This window comes from Dendrobium catenatum, unplaced genomic scaffold (assembly GCF_001605985.2).
Source record: "Dendrobium catenatum unplaced genomic scaffold, ASM160598v2 fragScaff_scaffold_323, whole genome shotgun sequence".
NCBI lineage: Eukaryota > Viridiplantae > Streptophyta > Magnoliopsida > Asparagales > Orchidaceae > Dendrobium > Dendrobium catenatum.
In genome coordinates this window covers 160,718-187,825 of record NW_021318785.1, presented here as the reverse complement: position 1 = coordinate 187,825, position 27,108 = coordinate 160,718, and the positions used below count along the sequence as shown (strand labels likewise).

At 35.8% G+C, this 27,108-nt stretch overlaps 1 protein-coding gene across 1 annotated transcript in view; it reads right to left on the bottom strand.

Annotated features, from left to right (window-relative positions):
• LOC110109935 (zinc transporter ZTP29) overlaps positions 1-26,828 on the bottom strand; it is a 49,704-nt gene extending 22,876 nt beyond the window's left edge. Inside the window, exons 1-7 of the mRNA XM_020841163.2 lie at positions 25,936-26,828; positions 19,156-19,214; positions 18,966-19,058; positions 18,757-18,840; positions 18,505-18,586; positions 11,091-11,146; positions 10,141-10,197 (exon numbers count right to left, since the gene is read on the bottom strand). Of these exons, the coding sequence (XP_020696822.1) occupies positions 10,141-10,197; positions 11,091-11,146; positions 18,505-18,586; positions 18,757-18,840; positions 18,966-19,058; positions 19,156-19,214; positions 25,936-25,999 (495 nt within the window). The 5' untranslated portion in view covers positions 26,000-26,828. The remainder of the gene's footprint in view (positions 1-10,140; positions 10,198-11,090; positions 11,147-18,504; positions 18,587-18,756; positions 18,841-18,965; positions 19,059-19,155; positions 19,215-25,935) is intronic.
• Positions 26,829-27,108: the final 280 nt, after the last annotated feature.

Sequence of the window (27,108 nt, the reverse complement as noted above, 5' to 3'; positions counted from 1 at the left end):
CCTTCCAAGGCTTCAAGATCATCAAAATGTTCAACATCTTTCTGTTATATTCTTCAGTTAATTTTGCCTCATTAGCACGACCTTCAGCCTCTGCCGTAGCTTTCATTCTAAATATTTCACGCTCTATTTCAGCTTGCTCTTTCTCAGTTTGGCGTTATTGAACTTGAATCTGCTCTTCTGCTGCTCGTCTTGCTTGTTCTTTCCTTGTAGAGGATTCCTTTTGCATTTTGAAGCTCAACATTATATTGCCTATGAGCTTCATGTTCTGTCTGCATTCTTTTTCTAGCTAGCTCATCTTCATAGCGATTGCACATTTTCTATGGCTGTTCTTCCTCCTGTATGAAATAATCATGTGGCTTTTTTGAACTCTCGCTGCTGTCATTCAGTGTGGACAACTGTTAACCTCTGTATAAACAAAAGAGAGAGAAGAAGCTAAAAAAAATCCAGCATACATACCTTGAATCCATCAGATCCTCAAAATCATGCCGAGATCGCGCCGATTCGGCGCCGTTCGCATCACTTCTCCGTAAATCTGGCATAAATCCCGCATCGTCGCCTCGATCGAACATCCTTGGACGTCGTTAAATACCGAACCAAGACGAAGGCTTTGGCTGCTCGTTCGGCTCTTCTCCCCGTTCACTCTCTACTCCGATCTCGTTGCTCTCCCACGATACTCCCTCTCCACGCCCGATCTTCTCTGTTCTCCACTACACACGTGATCTCCTCCCTCTTCCCGCACGAGAGTTCCAACCCAGCCTGAACCGTCGGCCTCTTCTCCTCACCCGACCCCATTGTGCCGTCGACCTCCTCCGACCGAGAAAGAGAGAGAGAGAGAGAGAGAGTTCTGATTTCTCCTTCAACATCTCTGGTTTGTCGTTCCTTCTAAAGAAGAACATCAGGATGTAGATCACTGGAGCAAAGCATGGTAAACTATTTGAGGAAAAGATTTCCAAAATGAGAGGAAAAGATTTCCAAAATGAAGGTTTTCCTCAATAAGCAATGACTGAACTGCTTCTTCAACAAAAGCACTAGGAAGGAACTACTGAAGACGTATGTTTCGTTAAGTTCAGAACAGCAGGAGTCTATCCGTCCAGGTAAAAGGTTGACATGAGGAGTGCAGGTGATGAATCTTAGCAACCCAAGCAGCAAATTCCTTAGCATTAGGGACTGTAGCTCTGATCCTTTGCACTGCATGCTTCTCCAAATCTCAGTGGACATCACCAGGCAAGAGGCGTTGGGAAGGGAGGAGCTGTTTATCACATCGCTGATGTGGTGTTCGGCTGCTATGTGCGATCAAAGGCTTCAGGCTTTGATCTCATGCCAATGAGAGGAGGAAGAGAGGCTGGACGTGTATGAGGGGGTTAGGTATAAAATAGATTTTCCAGCCCCTTTTTTATATTATTTTTTGACTGACAAGACTTGGATGGCTGGGGCAGCAAGATTTTGTCAGGCTTTGGGTATGGGTAGCCATTTGCAGTAAATAAGGGAGATGGGCAGCCGGTTTAGCAGTTTTTTTTTAATAGGATTTGACCACAATAAATGTAGGATTTGAGCAACAGATTTGGTAGTTGTACAGGGATATCTAGCAAAACATTTAAGCATATACTATTTTAATCTAATCTTTTTTTTTTTTTCTTTTGGCAGTGATATGGAGGTTAACAATACAATTGTTTGCATTTACTAAAGCTCTTCTGCATCTACTTATAGATAACATGGTTTGTACATGGAAGGTCTTCGCAGCTCGTAGGAGCTCGTATTCACTGCAAGTTACAAGCCCTAACTTCTAGACAACATATTGTGTGTATATTTATATTCTCAGAGGACCCATCATACCCACAACATAATTATCGCTCCTTGCAGGCAGGCTGGTGTGTTTATTTACAAATTAATGAATGACTGCTAGAAGGTTGTTGCATTTGTTACATGTCCCCCATGAACATACTATCGTATTCATTTTATTCTTCTTGGACTGTTTGTAGGGTGGTTGTTAGTGCTATTTTTTGCAAGTGAATGTGTTCATTCGTATGTTAAAGTTGGTTTCCCAATGTGCCGCGTTCATTGTTGATTTGTTTTATGCACATTAGCTGGTTTGCAAGTCACCACATTCACTTGCACATCTTTCAATATTCATGAAAACTGTCACATGTATTTGCAAGCTAGTTGACATCAATCATAGACAAACTGTCAGAATCATAGCCTATCTGCCATCGTTGCTCACAAGTGGACTAGTGCACTTGTCTGTCAGCTAAATGTTAATTGTAAAAGGTTTATTTTTACTATAATCTCCTTTTCCTCATTTCTAGTCATGTTGCATTCTTCGCACATCGTCGCAGGTAAATCATTATGTTGCTACCTTTTACAATTGCCTGCGAGCGGGCTACTATTGCATATCAACCGTCATCACTTATATGAGCTTAGTGTGTTTATTTACAGTTAAGTGGCATTATCTGTGTGCATGCTATTGTATTTGTTAATATCTCCCTTTGATATTTAAAGGGAATTCGTCGCACTCATAACTTATCCATTGTTGTTGCTCGCAGGTGAATTTGTGTGTTCATTTGTAAGTCGAGCAGTATTAATAGCAAGGAGGTCATCTCCTTTACAACCTTCTAGCTTTGCTTGTAGACATGCCACATCACTAGCATGTGCGTCATTATTTTCATGGTTTAATGTACTTGCTTGTATTGCTTGTTGAAGTTTGATTGCAATTGTTTAAATACTACAAGTTAATTAAATTTCATTACTCGTCATTTGTGTGCACTGAGGGTTTGTTCATCACGAGTCCCCTGCTTGTTCATTTATGTTCATTTGAATGACTCAAACTGTATTTTAGGATTTGTATTTTTCAATTTGATTGTGCATTCATTAATTTAAAGTCTGATTCCTTGTAGTTCTATTGAAGTCTGATTCCTTAAGATTTGTTCAAGCCAAGTCCCCTGTCAGTTCAAATTTCGGCAATCTCCCAGCGTCTCCTCCATTTAAGCGAAATTTATGAAGTCTTAGCTTGTCCACCACGTCAACAAAGACATACATGGTCGGTGTCGGGCGACATCTCGGCCGTATTATTCAATCTCACCATACCAAGAAAGGCACCCATGGATTTTTAGGGGTACCTGTTTGAAAATGCAATTTTTTCATCATAGGCATAAAAGCTCGTACACGTGTACTTAGGTTTTATCCCGCCACGCAAAGAAAAGCATGCACAAGACTCACCCGCCTCACCACAAGTGTCGCACTGGATGCCTTCCCACCACGCTAACAAAAGCGTGCATAGGTGGTTTTCTAATGCATTACGAGAGACAAATATGATTTGAGAATTTTTATGATAAGTGGACATTATACCTTAGTGAGTGAGGCGACAGCGACGATGACGAGGAAATTGACGAGGGATCAAACACATCTCTTTTTTCTTCTTTTTCTTCTTTTTTTCTTTTCTTTCTCTCACTCTCTCACTCTCTTTTACTGATCTTTTCTCTTTTTTGAAGTAATAACAATAATATTATTAATAATTATTATAATTACAATTATAATTATAATTATAATAATTATAATAATAATAAGTTGTTATTGCCTGAAAAGTCGAGCTAGATGCTTCAATAGCTACAGCAGGTGATTAAGACTAAATATGTGAACAATAGGGAGAGATAGTGGTTGAAGGACTTTAGGGAGTATAATTAGAGAGGCGAGTAGGTGGAGGTTGGATCAATGAACACATACAGTCAGCTTGCATGAATAATGAGTGGAGCGGGAGTGCGGAACTGAGGTTTGGAGCGTCAAGAAGGCTGCGGCTCAATTTGTAAAACCCGCGAAATGTCATTTTAGAACTTGCACGCTTTTCGATGCGTCACGATGAGTTTAAAGTGAATTTTTTAAAGTCGTCAGAATTCAACGCAAAAAAAATTTATAAAATAGTGCACAAAATTCTGAGTGAATTGATATAAAGAACTCATACCGAATTTTGATTATTTTGAGAGTTAAAATTTCCAGAAATCTCAATATGACGGTTTTGCCCTTGATGACTTTTGAATAGAGATGATTTTAAGTAAGGGCTTTTAGGAAAATAGACAATTAATGAGAGGATCCCACTCTAAATAGGGGACCGAAATGTTTCGATCCCTATTCTTTCTTGCAGCCCGAACCGAGCAAAGAAAAGGGAGAGGCGTCAGGTAGGAGGCGAATCCGGCGATCCTAGCGGCGGTTTCTGGCGGTGGTATGCGAGGGAGATTGAAGAAAAGTTGTAGGGAAGAGTAAGGTGAGTTCTCATAAACCTTTTCATGATTTTCCCTTGAGATTTTCTAAAGAAAGAAAACTAGTGTTTTGTAAAAACTTAAGTTTTGTTTGAGATAAGTTTAGGGAAGGGTAGGGGGATATTTCTAAACCCAAATATGAGTTGATTTCATGAAAAATGTGGTTTTTAAAATTTAGGGTTTTACTCAATGTTGATTTTCTTTTGAAATGCCTTCACAAAAGTAATTCCTAATGGCATACGAGAAGCCTCTATTTGAAAAATAATGCAAGATTGTGGAAAATTTTAAGTTTTAGAAATTAAGGTTTTCCCTAATCATGAAATTTATGAGCTTTATGGCTCTAAATGGATTTGGGAAGGTTTTTAGATGCAAATTTAGGGCTTTGCATAAAATAATGGTTTTTCTAAATTTTGATTTAAAATATTCCGAAAATTATTTATATTTTAATTATAATTTGAGTGTAGGGAAAGATGATTGCATGCATAAAAATTTAAGATTATGACTAAATCTTAATTGAGAGAAAATAGGAATGAGATATGTCATGAAATGGTAAAGAGGTTTAATTTGAAAGCATGAACATAGCATAGGGATGAGTTCTCTATTATCATAGATTAAGGATTTAGGAAGTTTATGTGAGGACTAGTGATATTTACATGACATGTATCTCTTTTAGATATTGAACGCGTGGAGGGAAGGATTTAATCGGACAATCGGAAGTTTGTGCACAAGTTGAGGTAGGTAAATTGTGGCTCTTTTAAATTTAGAATTCTTTTCTTTCCACAATAACATGTTCTTGTATTGTAATGGGATTCTTAGCATTATTGTAATTGTATCTTTCTTCCACATTCTAACATGCTCCTAAATGTCATGCAACACGCTCTTATGATTAGCTTAATAATATGTACTCATGTAGAAAAATTTAGAGACACTTAATCATATGCCTACTACAATGCACATGTTTTACTTATGTGATAGTTTACAATGCAAATGTCTTTCTCATGTGGTAGTTTGTAATACAATTTTATCCTTCTCATGTAATGATTAAAGAAAGTACATAGCTCATGTATTTTCTCATGAAACCATGTAATCATGTAGCACCTTATGGGACAATAGACCATATGCATGAAGGATATGCTAAAGTTCTTTTTTATGATTATGTAAAGAATATATGCATGTGCATGTTGACGCGGAAGTATCAATGGTAAAGGAGCTCTTTTGAGCAATGGTAATAGGGCTCTTTTGAGCCAAATGGTAAAGGAGTATTTTTGAACCATATAGTAAAGGAATGGCCAAATAAAATGTACATGATCAGTACAAATGATACTCCTGAGACAGATGATTATAAATTATGTATTATATTATATGCATAAGAAACATCACATGAAACATGAAAACAAATCATGCAATGTATAATGAAATTGGTTGTAAGCTTATCCAAGGAAAGAGACTTAATTGATGACTTATTTAAGGCATGTTAGTTAAATGTTATGACATGTTTATTGTTCCTATACTAGAAGCATTGGCATACATGTTACCTCTTTACCTTGTTTTCTGAAATATAATTGAAAAGCATTTATCTACTGAGTTATGGCTCACCAATGTTGTGGGACACTATTCAGGAGGATCTGGTAAAGGATAATGGCGGATAGACCTCCCCTTACGTACCGTCGTAAGGAGACGACGGGCGACATGTTTTGTCTTTTTGTTTTTGATGTTTTGAGTAGAACGACGAGAGATAAAATGTAAGAATAGGTTTTTGGACATCTTTCATATTTTGGAAAAATTTATGTTTGAATTATTATGCTGATGTGTTCATAAATGAATAGAAAGAAAGAAAAATTTTCTTTTGGTTTTATTTTTAGTAGCTCTTTCTTATGATTTGAAGATGTTTTGTATATTGAAATGCGAAAGTTTTTATTTGCTACTGTCTGATCTTCATTCCCGCCTCGCACTTGCGAGCTAACCGAGCCGGATCGTGACACAATCTGTGTTGAAAGGGATCTATTAGGAAACTCGGCCTTGTTTGGTTGGATGAATCGGGAAGAATAGACGAATAGGGAGGTTTTGTGCGATCATGAGGATCAAAGGCAGCAGTCGGGTGAAGAGTTCAATCCATTGGGTCGAAAGAATCGGATGTCTAACGGGGTCGTAAGGTCTAATTCGAAGGGTAGAACTGTAATAGCAAGTTTGGATTTGGTCTGCTGTGAGGTATAGGCGAGGTCTAGCTTTGGATCATAAAAGAGGAGAAGGGTTGGGTATACGTAGTCGAAGCTTGCGGCTAGGTTTCGTGCATTGCAGACGGCGGGCTGGAGTTTGGTTACAGGGTGTTCGGATCGGATGGGGGTTAGTCAAAGGAGCTTGTGTGGATTAATTTGGATCGGAAGGATAGTTCGTTGGAGATGAGCGGTTTTAGAGGAGAGGCCAGCTTGTGTGAGGTGTATGATTCAGATCAGTAGAGAGGAGATTGCGTGAGTAGAGGAAACGACTTTGCGGTTGAGTCGGGATTTGATGCTACCGTGAAGGTGGAAGTAGGCACAATAAAAGGAGTTCAGTTGGTTTGCGAGCATGAGGGAGCATGGAGACATTCGTGTGCAAGAGGAAGAAAGACTAGGCTTCGTTCGCTCTCATTTTAATAACGACAGTGGGAGTGTGAAATGGAGAAATCACAACAAAGGGGAGCGTGGCATGTTCAGAAATGGTGGCTAAGTGATAGAAGATTTGATCAAGATTTGTAAAGGATTTGAAAATAAAAAAATGTTGATATGTATTTACATATATGAATATATATTATGAAATTAATTTAAACGGAAATGAGAGGATTAATCCTCCAGGTGATTTCTTATTATTCGTACCGTCATCGCCTTGAAATATGTGTCATCGCTTTGAGATTCGCACCGATTTTCCTGCGCAAACTTCTTTGGGCAAAATTACAGTAGATTTTAGGTGACTCGGATGTTCCGGATGCAATGACTAAATCCATTTTGCGATCGGACGCCATTTGGGTAGCGTAGCGTGTCAATTTTAGGTGTCAATAGCAAAATTAGACCATTCTTATTTGATTCGACTGCAAGATGATCCCTCATAGACAAACTCAATGCTTAGATCTCAGCTCTACAATCTGTTTGAAGATCGGAGCTTGTTTGACTAATCAAGTGAAGCGTCGCACCCGTTGATTGTTACTCAAGTCATTAATTCAAGTCCCTTTGCTCGCGCTGATTTGGTAGATGTGCGGAGGTCAACACCATTACCTAGCCCATTACAGACCCAGCTTCTCAGCCTGATCGACTCGACCCTGCCTTCTTTTGTGCACCCCAATCTAAGCCAAACCCTCACCAGAACTCCATCTCCTATTGGGAGCGGTGAGTGTAGTGCATGATTATATTTATAACATGTATGGGTAGAGATATTTTTTTAATACACTCACATTAGACCGTCAAGACTCATAATCAGGAAAATTCACTAATAAAAGCATAAAGCCAATAATAGCCCGATCCTCTATTGGCAAATCGACAAAGTCCATAAGGTTCAATCAACATAATGAAAATTGACCACTAAAATCCTGATGATGATCCTGTTAACAGAAAATCTCAACCAGAGAGGTTCATAAACAATTAAGATGCCCCTCCCAAATGCCCCTGAAAACCCAAAACTCAAAGAAAATATCAAAATTCAAAATATTTAAAATTGAAATTAATCATCAAACGCTTAAAACAAAATCCATCCACCCTACATAACAATTTTTCGAGGCGGACAAGTTCGAAAATCCACCCGGATAATGTTCGGTCAAGAATATTATTAAGATTTGTTCTCAAACAGTCTCTTTCCAGTAAAGATGAGGCATTGGTCCTCTGATAGGAAGTTAGCCCGAATGGCTCCGCAAAGAACTCGTGGCCTGGCCAGATAGGCTCCACGTGGTTACGATTATGACCGTGACCCTATAACCTAGTGGCCTCGTCCAACGACTCCACTGTTTTATGGTTATGGTCATATGTTCCTCCCCGACGGCATCAAATTCTTAAAATATGAATTAATAAGATATAATAAATAGAACATAAAGCCATCTGTTAGCTAAGGTAGATTCAAATTTATCTCTTAGACAAATACTCATCTCAGGTCTACAAGGTACCCTTGAACGACGCAACTCATGGCTGCCAATAATGATCCTTTTGTTAGGTTGGGTTGACTACCTCCTATGACAAAGTAGACCAGGGACCATGATGACCTGAGATGACGGAACCATAGGATCTTGATCGGGTCCATCATCACTTCCCCTACCGTCTGCTTTAAGTGCAAGATGGGGAAATTTTTAATTTTAAACATTAAATCTAAAAAGCTAAACTCATGCTGCTACTATACGCCAAATACCACGTATTTGTTAAACAACTAGCCTTAATCAAAAGTTTTCTCTCGTTATTGGGAGTGGTAATTAACTATAGCGTCTTGCGCCTATAGGAAACATGAACTCAGATCATAAAGTTCTTGCAAAATGAGGGCAAAATCTCTGGATAGTGTCTTATTTCAAACCCAATCTGCTTTCTGAAAATTTGCCTCAGAACATACTCGTTAAAATCTTATCTACAACCCGAAAAAGAGAGAAAGAGGCTGTGGAGAGGTCGGGCCGCGAGTTTTCAGACCCACAGTATTTTTCTTGATTAGAGATGCCTACATCAGTTTTGACCCACAATTTTCATCGCTCGCATACATATAGGTAAATTTTGTGCTTTTGCATAGTGTTGCAATTTTGGCAATATGAGTATCCTTGTTATATAATTTCTATGTTCCAAATGTGTTGGTACAGTTTATTTTGCAAATAGGTAACATTCAAGTGACTAATGCATGACATAACATTTGTAGTTTGCTATTTCCACCACAAGCGATCAAAGTGATTGTAGGATGTTTTCGGTTTTTTCAAGACGTATTTGCGTAGTACATTTTATGAATGGATGACATTCGTACAATTTTTTACGTGAAGTCACACCTAGCATTTGATACTTTCGGTATGTTCAATCAAATCGACCGTAAGGGGATCTTTCATTGATAATATTGGCACTGTGGGTGCGTCGACGTAGTCCATTTTACCAACGGACACCGTTTGAGTTATTATAACCACAATCGAGCCATTTTGGACTCATTTGTTGCATCATCTCTTCAGTTGGTCAATGTTCTTATCGTGCTTGCCCGAATCAATCGTGAACTACATACATACTTTAATTATTCCTTTGTATTCACCAGTATTTTTCAAGGGTAGCCCGTTGATATTTACTACAATATCCTGTATGTGGAAGCCCATGCTTCTGAAATGACATGTTAGGGAGATAATTCTTGGGCAATTCTACATGGCAACAATAGATAGAAGGGGTAATGTGGGCATGTAACTGGCATAAAGCAATGTGATCCAAACTGCCCAAGTTACAAAATCTCTTATTTTATTGTTTTTTAAGCTTCCACCCCACTAATGTATGCTCAACACAAGATTTTGTGGAATCCCCATATATTGCATAATTTCAAGCATGAATTATGTTGGGCACGTCATTATAGGAATCATCATCATTGGCCCTATCTCATTTATTTGTCATCATCATTATGAACATTCCTTTTCCACACATTATTAAATTGTTAATAGATATAATCTTTAGAAGTATATGAGCACAATCAAGATCTGATGCATCACCATCATATTTGTTGAGTATAAACAGCATGCGACAAAAGAGATAAAAAATAAATCATTAAATGCAACCAGGCACACGCTTTCAATGGCAATTGCTACACCAAATACCTAATCCATCAAGTTTTTTTCACCATGTTTCACAGTAGGAAAAATAACAATCAAATATACAAAGAATTAACATTCAAAAGAAATCCTGAAGATTAAAAATGATAGATGAATACTTACCTCAGGAATGTTGTGCAAAGCAATTGCCAGAGCCAAATTAAGGCCAACACGAAGTCCCTGAGCATTTTAAAGCTGAAGTAAATAATCAAAAATAAGAGATAAAGTTAAATAATTAGTATTCATGATCAAAAATCATGAACAAGTCCTGCATTTTATAAACAGATCTCTTATATGGAATTACCAACCATAGCTGACAATTAACTGAAAACGGATCCTTTTTTATCTTATTCGAAAGATTACAGAAATGAGTTGGTTTCAGGAACCAGACACATCAAAAGCTTATCATTCTTCAAAGATAGGTCTCAATTCTTCAAAAATGCACTATTACATTATAACCTCAGGTTCTAACATAAACATTCTTTCATTGACACCTCATTTACGTAGAAGAATTAAGAGAAAAAGATTCATTTACAAAAGAAATAAGCAAAGGTGTTTCATCTCCCCTATCAAATAGCTTCGGCAATTTTCAGTGATATCACAGAAAACATAGAATTATCGTGGTGTCGCTAAAATTTAAAAACTGGAGTATAAATAATGGTGCCAATCTCTACTCATACGATCAATAAAAAATTTGACCATAAAACCACATAATTTCATGATAAATAAGAAACAAATACAGGAATAACAGTAGATAACAAAAGCATTAATCAGGTTCAAACACTAATAAAAGAGAATCCCACGCATCAATCTCTAAGAAGACATTTACAAACTTGAACATGGGATGGGGTGGCACTGACCCCAAATAGGGTTCAGATGATGATAAACAGGAGCACATTGGCTTACGCTAATGCCTATTCTTGAACAAGAATTCAACCAGTAGCAAAGGTTGTTTAGTTTAACATCTTTTAAGTATCAGCCCAATCCAAACTATCAAGGGATCATTGCATAAACCAAGGGAAAATGTTTTGCATTAGACGTAATTTATTATGATAGGATAAAGAACACGGTACCTTTAGTGATCCCAGGAAAACTGCCATTCCCTCAGGAAAATTATGCAAACTAATCCCTGGGAATAGTAAAAAAGAAATAATTAGCATTAAATGAGGAAACTAAATGTAGCACTGTGCAGAATAGTAAGGATAAACTACATACGCTTATTTGCCAAAATTCCAACTAATCAGGTAACTACGGAGATTGCTTAATTAAAAAATACATGACCCACAATAATTAAATGCATAGGGAACCGCATGAAATATATTATACGAAATTAAAAAAAAAAAAACAATAATGAAACAAAAGCATTTAGTCAGCTGATAAGAAGTGGATGTAGAATTTGTGAAATTTCTTGCTGAAATTTAATTTCAGCAAAAATCAGAAATTGGAAATAGGAAAAAGAACACAAACATTTTTTATTGAAATAGCAATAAAAGAAAGACAAGATATAATTGGCTCTTCACTTCGAGTGGAAGATCCCACTCACGCAAATCCCTAACCATCGGCTAGAGCTCTCTAAACCTTGGTAAAACTAAATTTATCAAAACATAACATAACCCTAACCCTAGAGTAAACAATCTACATAAACAGACAAAACATAGCAAATCTCAAAAAAACTCTCTCCATTCAAATTTTCCTTCCTACGCCCAGCCCCACCCCCCCAGCGCTTGAATTTTCTCCCTGGCCCCCACCCCAAAGGGGGCTGGATCTCAGTCCAAGCAGATATCTATTCAACTTGCTATAAACCCTATCTTGTCCCCTTTTAGCACTAATGGTTCCAACATCACCTCCATATGCTCGATCTATGTCCTGGATAACTTTGAATTGAATGTCTGATCATCCATAGCTCTCCTCAATTGTAACTCATGGAACACCAGATGTATAGTAGCAATCGGGGTAATCCTTTTGCAAATTATTGTAAGAACTTTAATGACTAAAGAAAAAAGATATGGGCTTAAAGCTGATCCTTGATGTAATCCAACTGAAATAGAAAAATACTTGGTCAAACCACCTTGTATTTGAACACAAGTAATAATTCATGCATATATATCCTAAATGATTTGTATATAAGCATTATTATCTCCTTTCTTTTTTAGAACTTTCCATAGAACTTCTCTTGAAACTCTATCAGACGCTTTCTCTAAACCAATAAATATCATATGTAGATCCTCCTTATTCTCTCTATACTTCTCAATTAAACCTCATAATAAATGTATAGCTTCCATAGTAAACCTACCTGACATGAATCTAAATTGATTTTGAGAAACATTAGTATCACATCGTAACCTATGCTCCATAACTCTTTCCCATAGTTTTAAATTATGAAACATCAACTTAATTCCTCTATAATTCGCACAGTCTTGTGCATCTTCTTTATTCTTAAAAATAAGAATCATGACACTCATTCTCCACCCATCTGGCATTCATAAAAATTACCGTTAGCTAATAATAGATAGCAGGATGCTTAAAACTTTATCAATAACACTTACAATTTTTGAACTATTTAAGTCATTTTTATCAATCCTTCTTATCCATTCATTCATATTAAGTGTACTAAGTTGTTAATTTTAGCTCTTGTAGGTCTTTTTTCATAACTTCTAGCCAAGTTATCTTTGTCCAACTCTTTTTTTTCTCATGCCTTTTAATCTTCCAGCTTATTAGTGCATCTTCTACATGATACAGCACATGTCAAAATCACCAAAGTAAAATTCTTACAATACCAAAGTAAAATTCTTAAAAAATTTCCTAATAGCTGCTACTCCTACAACCTCTTTAATTAAATCATTTTCCGCATAATTCTTCCTAGTTTTACCACATGATCCTTAATATTTTCATCTCTGACACACTCAGGTAAAACTTTCTATGTTGCCCATCACACATTCAGATATCTAACTAATCCTTCTATTCTATAAATTTACATTTCAGTTTCAATTCTATCATCTTATAACATAATACTCATGGGCACTTGTCCATTTTAATAACATATTAAGATATCTAGCTAGTCCTTTTCAATAAATTTATATTTAAGTTTCAATTCTATTATCTTATCACATAATACTCATGACCAATTGTCCATTTTAATCACTCGGCTTTTATTCTACCAATTATATCCTATTTTCAATACATGTTCCTCTTTGTACCATAAACAAGTATAAAAGCGTACTACTCGTAGGTATCATTTTGATGCCCAACATTATTTGGTCATAATTAATTCCATTTCAACTGAAAAAAAAAATATAGATAAATTTTTGTTTTATTAATCGTGACTATAAACCTCAAAAGCTATCAATAATTTTCAAATTGTATTATATCCTAGAGAAAACCTTGCTTATGAAAATTGTAATCATCTGCTAATAGCATATACTAAGCTATCTCCATATCAAATATCTATTTTAAGCATCTTGTGGGCTCCAAAAATTCGAGCCCTAGCCTCTCCATGGACCCTTTCTTTCATTTTTTGGGTCATCAAGGAGAATTTTAGCGCTTAAGTTTTGAGGAAATTTTTCAAAAGATATATTGGGTTTTAGATAAGACTTTACCCAAAGATTTCTCCCTCATTTTGCAAGAACTTTATAATCTGAGTTCAAGTTTCCTATAGAGCAAGCTCATATATAGTTAATTAACCCTCTCAATACCAAGAGAGAACTTTCGATTAAAGCTAGTCGTCAAACAGATACAAAGCATCTGGCATATAGTAGCAGCATGATTTATGTATTTGAATATTTAATATTTAAAATAAAAAATTCACCACCTTGCACTTAAAGCGGATGGTTGGGAAATGAAGATGAACTTGATCAAGATCCCATGGTTCGTCGTGCCGGGTAATCATGGTCCCTGGTCTACATAGTCAGAGGAGGTAGTCGACCCAACCTGACAGAAGGATCCTTGTCGACATCCATGGGCTGCTTCGTCCAAGGGTACCTTGTAGATTTGAGGTAAATATTTATATAAATAGACAAATTTGCATCCAACTTAGCAAACAGATGATTTTGTGCTATATCAATCATATTATATTGATTCATTGCTAAATGATGTAATGTCGTTAGGAAACATACGGGCTCCAACCATAATCATAATTTAATGGTGTCATTTGACGGCAAAATCACCCTGTCAGAGAGTCCCAGTCATAAATGTTTACACATGGTATCATTTGGCAGCGCAACCACCGGTTAGAGAACACGTGCCACGTCCTTACTGGCAAGTAATAGATTGAGAATGAATACTAGTGAAAGAAACCCCTCTAATTGAGATTTACATTTAACACAATCATCACGGGGTGGCGTTAAAGTCATTTAAAAATATTTATATTTTCATAAAGTTTGGGAGGCATTTAAAAAGTAGTCTCCACAAATTGATATTAGCTTTCAACACGGCCACCATCGGGGTGATGTTAAAATAGTTTAAAATTATTTGAATTTTTATGAAAGTTTAGGAGGCATTTAAAAAATAAAGTCTCCTCCGATTGAGATTAGCTTTCAACACGGTCATTATCGGAGATTTATGAATATGATCATTTCATTAATTAAACCTTGTCAACTCTATTTGCTTTCAAATAGAGGGTCAGGTCAAACTCTTAATTTTAGGAGTTGTCGTATACATATCAGAATTGAGAATATATATTTTTATGAATGAATTTTCTTTATAAAAGACCTTAAAGGCCTAATATGAACGTATAAAAATATTTAGATTGATTTCACGAGTGATGGTCCAGAGATTTGATGTTTTTAGTAGTCAATATTTCTTGTAATATACTTTGAAAGCCTAATATGAACATATGAAATAAAATGCTCAGGTTGGCACTACGACTATGTATTTGTTCGATGGTTCAAGTCGTGTCAACTCTGGTCCATCCAAAGAAAAGGATCAGACTTGAACCTAAGTTCATTTCTGACCCGCGCAGCATTCTGAAGTAAGGGTTTAGAAGTGTAACACACTTGTCGGACCACATGCGGGTATTTACTTTTCAGTGCATCTTACATAATTATACATTTGTACGTACATCTATATTAATATTTGGTGTGTGTTTACATGCATGAAAACACATTACTTTTCAATCCACGTAGCATCCTCAGACTTCACGTGTATGTGTCACGCTCATTGAGGTATATGCATAAGCATGCTTTTCAATGTATCTTGCATTATGCATTGATTTGTTGTGTGGCGTGTATGCATGCTACATCTATATATTGTATTATACATACACATAATATATTTGCATACGATACAGAACATGTATATGGTGTATCTGAGTATGGGACAATAAATACGTCTGATTTATTTGCATACTTATATGCGTATTTATATATTTGCATGTGCATTTGCATGATTAACATAATGTACCATGAGGATTGATATGATGTACATATAAGTGACGCATAATACATTTACTTGACAAAAATAATACGTCTACATAATGATTTGTATGGTTGTAGAATATGCATAATACATTTGTAAGGTATATTGACATAATGCACATACACAGGTAAATAATGCATTTGTAGTATTGGTATGTTGCATCATGTGCTTACATAGCACTCAATGCATTTTATGCTTGTTCAATATGCATACTTTAAGATAATTACCTCTGGTATTCAGGTGTATTTGCACTCGTATTTCACCCACTGGAAAATACTCGAGGAATCCAAAGCTAGAGCCTTAAAATAGCATCTTGACACATTTTAAATATGGATTCTAAGCTGGTGGGCCCCGCAGGTGTACCTTCTCTGTCTTTTAGCAAAGGGATCCTAGGCTAGCGAGGCCTATAGGCATACTTTCTCTATCTTTTAGTAAGAGAATCCTAGGCTGGCGAGGAACACAAATAATTTAAATGTTATGTTGTAAATAGGATGGAGGCTCGATTCCTACCCGTTGGTGAACAACTAGTTCTCCTACCCATTCGTTGTAAGTTGTATTCTGTTATTGCCTAGAATTTCATTCATCTTTGCTTTTAGTGTTGAGAATTTAGGATGACATACATTTTATATTTTATTGACTTAGGGATCAGGGTAGATATTTTCTTTTAATTTCTTTAAATTTTTTTTCTAATTCACAAAATTTACTATAAATTTCGGCAACACCATGACGTCCTCACCGTGAAAGGGGTTGCATCGAGTGTATAAGACCTTATCGTCTACCAAGAAAGGCAATCAGAGTAAGTGTCAGGCTACAACGCAGCCGAAATTTCATTCCCTGTTCACCAATAAAAGCTATCAGGGGGTCTTCAAATACTTATTTAAAACAAATCATTTCCTCGCCTGCTAAAGAAATCAATAATTAGTACTTAAGTTTTTTTCATATATAACAAATTTTCACGCTCGATAATAAAAGTGATCATAAGTACTTATATTTCATGCATAAGAATTTCCTCGGACACGGGTAATTATATTTCATTGATATGAATTTTCACGCTCGCTTGAAAAAAACAGCCACAGGTACTTATATTTTTTTGCTCGCTAATAAAAGCGGTCACGAGTAATTATATTGCATGCATATAATTTGTGAAATACTACTATCATGTTTATACCTTAAGTGTGCTGTGACAAAGGCGACGACGACGACGACTGACCTGTGAAGCACAATGTAATTTTTTTGTTATCATTTATGCTATTTAATTATGCATATATACATTTTTATTTAAAATAAAAGGCTAGAGAGAGAATATGAGAGGGTGAGCTCTCTTTCTAGAGAGAGAAAGAGAGGGAAAAAGAGGACTATTGGTGGAAGATGTGTAGGATGTGCATGGGAATATGGTAGGGATGAGGCGGGAGTGTTAGAGAGGAAAAACACGTCTTTTTCTCAAATTTTAGAGAGAAAGAGATGAATTTTTTCTCTCTAAATTAAGGGAAAAACATGAATGCGAGTGGGAGGATGTGTAGGTGTTGGATAAGGTATTTGAGGAAAATTTTATGGGATTTCTCTCTCTTTCTAGAGATAGAGAAAGTGGGGATGAGGGTGCTTTTTGGTGGAGTTGTAGGATGTATAGGGGAGTTTTTTTTTTTTGTGAAGGGAGTGGGGATTTGAGGAATGGATGTGGAGAAATAAATTTTTAGGGTTATGGTTTTTGAAAGGTTTTGGAAATATGGAGGAAGAAGAATATTAAGAGATGAACAGAAGAAGAGGAGAAAATAAAGGGAAATGAAAGAACAAGAAAGAAGAAGTGGAAAGAAGAAGAAGAAGAATGGAGGAGAAGAAGAATAAGAGGGAGGAGAAGTTACCTTTGAGAGCTTGGAGGGAAGAGGATGGAGGATAGAGCTCTTATGGGAGAGGGGTCTTGCATTCGTGAGTGTCGTGAGATGAGGTGAGGGGCAGGTTGGGTGAGTGAGTGCATAAGGGAATGAGTAAGGGGTTTAAGTGGGGGTAGTTTAGGATTTTTTTTTTTTCTACTATTTTTTTAAACCTCTCTTTCTCTCCCTCTTTAAATTATTATTTATAATTATATGGTCTTAAAAATTATTAATCGTGCATCGATTCGATTGTCGTCGCCTCGTTTCATGCATGCAAAATTTAAATTTTTGCCGATCGGCGATCCCAATCAATATGGATGTCAATCATAGCTTTTTTCGTTGCTCCGGATGGGTTGGCGCTGTCCATTTTATGGCAATTGAAATGCCTTGTTAGGTCAATATAACCAAATGAAACTGCTTTTTTTTTTTATTTCATTTTTCTCCTTAGCATAAAATTCATCTCCATAACATATTTTATGGCATAAACAATTGAATTCTAAATACCAATGGGATTTTTCATGGTCTTTGTTCTTTTCACTCTCTTATATTTATTTATGATATGACTCGTGAGCTTATGCCCCATTATTGATCAAAATTAAACATATTCGTAATTTCGTATATTATTAAAACTTGGCACTAAAGTGCTTATTGTCCAATCATTCCATATCCGCTTTCTCTTAATATTAAGACTTCTCCTAAAAAGTCTTTAAGCATGTATAATCCTTTAACACTCTCATAACTCTTCAAAATCACAAAAGATAACTCATGCAAGCATAAAGCATTAACATGTAAACATCTGAGAGTTAGATTGAACCTTGCCTTTCAGATTATTTTATAAAATACTTTGCAACTCCATTAATTTTTTCTTTTACAAAAAAAATAGCTTAATTTCTTTTGCAGAAGATTAAAAGTTCGTTAATAAAATAGAATGGAAAGGCATAAATATCATCAATGTTGCTGCTACCAGGCCTATTAAATTGATATATGTATAGGCAGGCAGAAAAAAAGATAGAGACCTCGTAAACCAAAAAATTATATCCCGTGCTTTTGGATTCTAAATTGATTGAACAAAAGAACCAACACTGACATAAAGGGAACAAGCAAAAGTTGTAGTCAAACAAAAAAATCAACTAACTGATAAAAACTCTTTTCATTATCATACTTTAAAATAAATAAAAAAATCCACAAGCCATGCCAAACAACTTACCAACTGCAGTTATGATTCCACTAAATAGTACATCCCGCCGATGTTTCTTCATCATATCTTTGCCTGACCCATCATCATCCTTCTATCAATTTTGAAAAAAGGTAAGGAAATTAAGGAAACTATAATCACTTTTGGCTAAAAACCAAACAAAATATCAAGATTAATAAGAACATAGTTTTAAAAAATAAAGAACCTATAATTCATATAAACATGGTAAATTTTGTTTGAAGAAAGAATTATAATCATTAAAACCTGTATATTATTTGCCTCTGCAGTAGCTGTTGGTTCAGGAATGAAGTTGACAATAAAAGCAAAAAACAGAACTCCAGCAAAGAACTGCAACAAACAAAGAGAAAAATGGAGCAAGCTGTAAAACAAAGAAAAAAATCAAAAAACGAAGCATTTATATCCCAGCAAGGCATCATCAAATCCATAAGTGACGGTTTAGATGGTAACCCTACCCAAAGATTTCCCCTCAAAAAGCCTATTGAATTTAGAGCATTATGTGCCAAATCAAAGAAGGATATGCTCAGCATAAGACCAGCAGCAAAACCCTGATTAAAGGAATGATAAGACCATCACATTTAGCATTCAAAAAAGTTAAAAGTTCCAGAATATATATTCCATAATATTCATCTATAAGTAGATCACCTGCAGAAGCCCGAGCATCTTAAGGTTTGGGGTAGGATTTAGAATCACAAGTAGAGCACCTTTACAATTAAGAAGTAACGTGAAATTTTAGAACATCCTGATGTTTTAAAACAAAGGAAAATTGAATATCCACAGGCATCGATAAAACTTTTGAGAGCAAGTATCCTAAGGAATTCCCACAATATGGTACATAACATTGTGCAAAAGGAAAGTTTTTGGAAGTAATGTTAAAAACGTCAAGGAGATTATGTTTCAAAAGTTATGAGGAATCATAATAAACCTTATAATTTCTGCAAAAATCCAAGATGATCAGATGAATGAATATGGTCAGAAAAAGTAATAAATGAATATTCAAATTTCAATTACCGTTTAAGAAATACTTGAGACAATAGTAAATTGAATAACTTCAAGTATCTTTCCAACAGCAACCTAAGCCAACAATCAAATTCATATAACATATCGAAGTTTAATCATTGTTTGATAAAATTTATCCTTAAGTCTCCATAATATTCTCGGATTACATGATACTATTAATACACTTCTCATTTTTTAATCACTATCATAACTCTAGAAGCTGCACTCTCATCTATATCTGACTATTCTATACAATAAACCAAAAAAACTTAACATCTTAGAGCAAAATATATTAAGCAAAACTAACTCATAATTGTCAACTTCACAACTGAATCTGTATACCGTACGCAAAATTGTATGGCAAATGTTTAGTTCTTATTCTATTAACTCTAAGCCGTGCATCTTCAACAAAATTTCTCTAATGTCCTAACTCTCCAGTTATTTCACAAAACCTTTCACTTATTAGAACTATTATTTGCAAATAATTATGCGCACCAAAAATTCGTGACCCAGACTCTACGCGACCCCTTTCTTTTCTTCGAATCGTCGAGGACAATTTAAACAAGTTCTGAGGCAAATTTTAATAAGGGAGATTGTATTGTAGATAAGACATTACCTAGATATTTCACCCTCATTTTGCGAGGACTTTATGATCCTAAGTTCAGGTATCCTATAGGCTCAAACCTCTATAGTTAATTGCCTCTACCAATGATTTAAGAGAACTTTCGATTAAGGCTAATTGTCAAATAGATATGTAGTACCCGGCATATAGTAATAGCATGATTTAGGTATTTGAAAATTTAATATTTAAAATTGGAAATTTACCACTTTGCACTTAAGGAGATGGTGGGGGGGAGTAATGATAGACCTGATCAGGATCTCGTGGTTCAATCGTCCCAGTTATCATGATCATTGATCTACTTAGTCATAGGAGGTGGTAAACCCAATCTGACCGAAGAATCCTTGTCGGCAACCATGGGAGATTCGTGCAAAGGTACCTTGTAGACATGGGGTGAATATTTGTCAAAGGAGACAATTTTAAAATCACCTTAGCTAACAAAGGGCTTTGTGCCATATCGGTCATATCTTATTGATTCATTACTCAATAATTTAACATTGTTGGGAAACATACGAGCTCTAGCCATGACTATAATTTAATGGTGCAATTTGGCGGCAAAAATCATCGGATCAAAGGGTCCTGGTCATAACAGTTTAATGTTGTATCATTTGGTGGTGAAACAACCAGTTAGAGGATATGTGTCACGTCCTTACTAGCAAGAGACAATTTGAGAAAGAATTAAATGATATTCTCGACCAGACTTTTACTCTTTGTGAGTTGAAATAATTTCATATTTGACAACCTTGACAAACTGTTGCGGAGGATTGATGAGTTTTGTTTTAAGTATTTCGGTATTTTATTTCAATTTTTAATATTTTAGGTTTTGGTGAGTTTTTAGTTTTAATTTTTTTGCAGGAATTTGGGAGGCAATTTGAATGTTTGAGGTCCCCTCCAGTTGAGCTTTTCTGTCAACACGGCCGTCATTAGAATTTTTATGGGCAATTTCATTTTGTCTGTTAAACCTTGTTGAATCTATCAACTTACCGACATAAGATGGAATTCATAATTGGTTGTATGCATATATTAGTGAATTTTCTTTGTTATAGACCATGAAGGCCTAATATAAAAATATAAAACAAATATCCTGGTCGATGATGCGACGGTATATTTGTTTGATAATTCGGGCCGTGTTAACTCATATATATTCACATAGAAGGACCGGGTTTGAACTTAAGTTCATTTCTTGACCTACGCAATATCCTTGGATGTCATATATGGACACACATCACGCTCGTCGGGGCACAAGCGAGTATAAGATTTTGCATGTATTTTATACTATGTATGTATATAGTGATTATATATATGCAGTGTAATGGATGTATGCAATACATCTACATGTTGACATGCTAACGTATGTATTTATACATTTACATGTATGCATGTATGTTGGCATATATATTTGCACACTATCTACATGATGTAGCGTGTGATATTTTTGCATGTCAATGCAATACTGAACAAGGTGCTTGAATGAAACCCTATACTTATTACAAATACATGCAGGAAGGTATTTTAAAGTCTTCGATACTAATCGGCTGCGTATGTGTGATATCTTTGCATGTAAATGCAATGATAAATGGCATGCTTGAATAAAACCCTCTGCTTATTGCAAATACATTTGGGAAGGCTTTTTAAAGTCTTTGATACTAATCGGCTGGTCATGTGTGATATCCTTGCATGTAAATGTAATGCTAATGGCATGCTTAAATGAATCCCTCTGCATATTGCAAATACATGTGGTAAGGTATATTAAAGTATTTGATATTGATCAGCTATATGAATGATTGCTATATGGGTGTGCACAGTATTCCAATTAGAAGCCTGTAAATGCCTTCAATAAGCTTGTACGGATGTTGCAAATCCAACGGCATTGTTCAGTAGTGTATGGACTTCATCTGTCGTACACTGGTGATGCAGTTTGGCTCATTTCATCTCCTGCATGTTGTCATTTTCCTCAGTATTCAACATGCAAGGATGTACTTCTACCTGCAGATATATTATATGATACGTCAAGAATCCTCCACTAGTGCTCAGGAATTTTTACTACAAATTCTCTGCTTCTGCTTGCAGGTGAATTATAGTGTTGCACTACATGTAAGTTATTGCTTTTTGCAGGTAGACTATCGTACACAAACAAATCTCCTGTAATTTCTCGTATATGTTTGCATTCATCATAGGATTTTGTGCTTGCTTGTAGATAGCATATTGTGTATCAGATGGGTTTCTACAACGGTTCGTACGTGTTTGCATATATTGCGTATCAATCCCCTTTGCTTGCAGGGGATTAATGTATTTGCCTGACATTGAATGGTCGCTGACTGCAAGGGTGTCATAGAACTCACTATCTATTGATTGCTATCATCTATGTGTAGACTATTATATACATTTCAGATCTCCAACTACTATCCATAAGCACTCTGCTACGTATATGACGAGCTTCCTATTGTGATTATTAGAACCTTATATTCACTTGAATTTGTTATTTCAATTTGCATGTAAGCTGTTATGCATATGATAGGTCATCTACTATTGCTTGTAAGTATTCTCATTCATCATAAGTTTGATGCCTCTATACAATTTGCATTCCTTATTCATGTTGGCTGGAAACTGTCATGTTTGTAGTTTGTTGACCCTCATTATTTTGATGTGTCTGCTTGCAAGTTAATCTTGTAAGGAGTGTCATTATTCGCAGGCGAACGTGTGTTCATCTGCAATTTAATGCTAATTTCCAAGTGAGTTGCATTCACCACTAATTCTCCCATGCATATTGATTGACAAGTTGACATGTTTACTTACGCATCTTTCAGTGTTTGTGAGAACTGTTGTATGAATTTTGCAAGCTAGTTAACCTCAATCGTATGGAAATTACTATGTTCACAGCCTATTGCTTGTTGGCCAATTAATGTACTTATTTCAATGTCATTGACTGTACATGGACTTCAATCACTTCAAACTCATCAAATGTATCAATTGTTATGCTCATTGCATGTCGAATCTCTCTACTTGTAATGGCAGTTGTACTTGCTCGCATGACCGATATGAACAGCAATTGCTCTTATTTAAATGTTGATTTGATTGAATATTCAAGTCATTTTAATTTCCTAGTTTATCATTTGTGTGCATCTGAGGGTTTGTTTACCATTTGTCTTTGCTTGCATGTTTATATTCAATTTTTTTATTTTATGATTTGCCGAATTTATTTAAAGTGTTAAATCAACTTCCCTGTATTTTAATAATCTGTAAATTCAGTTTCATGTAGTTCAAGTCAGGTCCCTTGTTATTTTTCTACATTACGTGTATTTTCACTCTGAATTTTGGCAACGTCTCAACGTCTCACACATTTAGGAAAATTTTGGGAAGTCTTAGCCTACCCACCACGTTAGAGAAAGGGTTGCATGGTCAGTGTCGGATGACACCTGGCCATGGTCTTTGATCCCACCACGCTAGAGAAAGACGTGCATGGGTCTTCAGGGGTACCTGTCCAAAAACACAGCTATTCCCCGCATGCACTAAGGCACGTACACGGGTACTTAAATTTAACCCTGTTATGCTAAGAAAAGCATGCATAAGGCTTACCCAACTCAACGCAAGCGCTTCACTGGGTTCCATCCCGCCACGCTTGAGAAAAGCGTAAATAGGTGATTTTTTGGTACACCGAAAATGAGATTTTTGGGAGTTTTGAGGCACGTACACGGATACTTAAATTTAACCCCGCTACACTAAGAAAAGCATGCACAAGGCTTACCCACCTCGCCGCAAGCGCTTCATCGGGTTCCATCCCACCACGCATGAGAAAAGCGTGAATAGGTGATTTTTCGGTAAGCCGAAAATGAGATTTTTGGGAGTTTTTTAGAGTTTGAGACATTTATACCTTTGCATAAGAGGCGACGACGAAGGTTACGAGTTAAGAGTGAGGAAAAAAGAATTTCTTTTTCTCTTTTCTTTTTTTTTTTTTTTGAAAGTTGAGACATCTTACTCTTTTTTTTTTTTTTTTTTTTTTGCTCTTTTCTCTTTTTTATAACAATAATAATAATTAGCAATAGTAATAAAAAAAGGCAATTAGAAATCTTAGTTAAAATATTTTTCTCTGCTAAGGGAACTGTTCTAGGTGGATCCGGATGGGTTTGATTCAAAGTGAATGGCAGGCTGCTTGTGTTGTGTGGGAGGTAGTAAAGAACAGAGAGGAAGGACCTCTCTTTTTTTATAGTTGAAGAGTTTTTATAGGTCTTTGCGTGAGCAAGAGTACAAGTAGGAAGAAGTGCTGGATCTGCTGGTTACACAGGTTAGAAGAATACTTAAATATAACAGCATCTAATGCTAGCCTATACACTATCATATTTATCTTAATAACTTCGACATATATTTGACGCACATAACCCTTTTTTACACAATGCAGACTAAATTGATTGTGTGATACCGAATCATTGGCCATATTTTATAATAAAAAATCACATAAAGAACCTGTGTTTGCTCTCCAAGGTATTCTACTACCTATCTTAGCACAAAAATTTTCTCCAAAATTGATATTTCTAAGATATAATCAAGTTGATTCCCTAATACAAACATAATATTTCTAGACAATGTTCCTAACTACTATAACTTCATTGAATGACTCATAAGATTGATTTGTTAATAATAATGACAAATCTAGAAACCAGCTTCATAAATAGTGATGCCAAAATTTGTATTATCCAATCACCTAACATCCTCCTAATATCTAAAATTCCATTCGGCATATATATTAATCAAACTACTATAATATCTCTCATAGCTCTCAAAATCTAAAGAGGCAACTCATCTAAACCTAAAGCTTTAACTTGGTGCATCTTTTTCATAGCTAACTCAACTCTTTTTTTTTTCAATCTATAATATAATCAATGTCTCTATTTATTATAAGTTTCTAAAAAGGTTACATAAAAGTAAACCACAGTACTTCAAGAATTAGATCTACCTCATTAGGTTTCCCATGACCCTACATTTACTTTGTCGGCTAAACATAGGGATTTATGCAACAATAGCTATTGAAAAGAAGAGAATAGCTATTTCATTCTCCCGTTGATACATAATACAAGCTATCAAGCACCAAAGAAGATACTTTGGAGCATGTTCAATTCTACAAATTCTTCAATGCTCATTTTTCTCAACTATTTTTTCATTCTACAAACTTTTATTTGTGTTCATCTTTTGAGTAATTAGGCTAACAAGAAAAACCAATAAGAATGCTCCTAAAATTAAGAAACATCTCAAACGAACATTCAAACTAAAAAAAAAAAACGCGGTTACGAAATCAACAATGCATGTTTGCATTTATTCTGGGTCGCAAGTAAGCTAGGTTAGCAGAACTTCTAAACTCTCATATCAATTGTCTCGAAATTTTTGGAAATCAAGATGGAAATATCATAAATAAAACTCAGGTTTACATAAAGTGGAAGAGTTGACATGAAAATGGTTCTTCAAAGTGAAGGGAACTAATGGTTGTAGATTTATGATCAAGCCAATGGCTGCTTACTCATCATTTTCTTTAACTGACAGTATCCATTGATGGCCAAAATGTTTGCAATAAATTTAAAACATATAAATAAATTGAATTTCAAAATGAACTTAATCGATATCAATGAACGTGTAATGCAGCATATGAATTCTGAAGTGGTTTGAGAATACGACTAGCGAATTAGGAACTAGATAAGATAGAAACCGCTAGTTCGTGGAATAAACTGAGAGAATGGTTAACAGCTTCATAAAAACCAAGAAGACCCTCAGACCGACATCCCAACAACAGCCATATAAGAATCTATGAATGGTCAAACCTGCCGATGTACTGAAGCCGCCAACGAATGAAAGGGCCAGGGCCACCAGGATCTGAGAATCCATCAGCGACCTAAGGTTTTCGGCGAGGGAGTTCACTTTTTGGGTGAGAGTCGAATGAGAGAGAGAGAGAGTCAGACAGAGCAATTTCGTCACCCAGTTTCAGAATTTTGTCAGAACATCCGTACCGGTAATCATCAATTTTAGCATCTGGATACACTAATGATTTATTCCTCAAAAGACCCCAATATTGTGTGAATTGGACTGCAGTGGGATCAAAGGGAAGGTGTATGGAGGTTTGCAGTTGTGGTTCGACAAGCTCGGAAGCTGAAGCGGGTTCAGAAGTCAACGTGGGGAGGTAGAGTGCAGGAGCTGAGTTTCATTTGAACGACTGGAGTGCTATGGGAAGAACGGGGTAAGTGGTATGGGACTATAGTCGGGATCGGTTGTGTGAGATGAAGAGGCAGGTAGATGCTTTTGGATAGAACATGGCAATGAGTTACGAAGTTGTCTGAGTGTTCGAGAAGAAGAGATCATAAGCGAAGAAGGTTTCTCGGTGTAGTTGTGTGCTGTGGAGATGGAACGTCTTGCAAAACAGACAAGGTCGTGAGGTGAATTCAAGATTTCGGTAGAGGGTTTCGGCAAGAGAAGATGACGACGGGAAGGCCGATTGAGTTGAGTTGGACGGGATTGGTAGCTAGTGATCGGGATTGAAGGGTGAGGGAAAAGGCTCTAGTGTGTGAAGAAAAAAAATGGACGGACTCCACCTCAGTTTTATCAGCGAGAAGGAAGCTGCAATCGAGGTAAGCTACCAGATTTACGAGGGACTTGAAGCAGCTCCGGCAAAGGTTTCAGCAGGATTTCAAGGTATTTTAGCAGGATTTACAGGATATTTTGACAGGATATGAGCTATGACACATTTTTTTATTTTTTTATTTAAATTTTGTTATTATAAATAATAATAATATTATTATTCTTATTCTTATTATTATTATTATTATTATTATTATTATTATTTTATTAGTATTAAATAACAGAACTCATAATGACCATTTTGTCTTGATTCGAGCACCGTCGCCTCGGGGTTCGCAATGATTTCCCTTAGCAAATTTCTTTGGGTGAAATTACAATTAATTTTAAGTATTACCGATGCTCCAAATTCGCGATCAAACGTC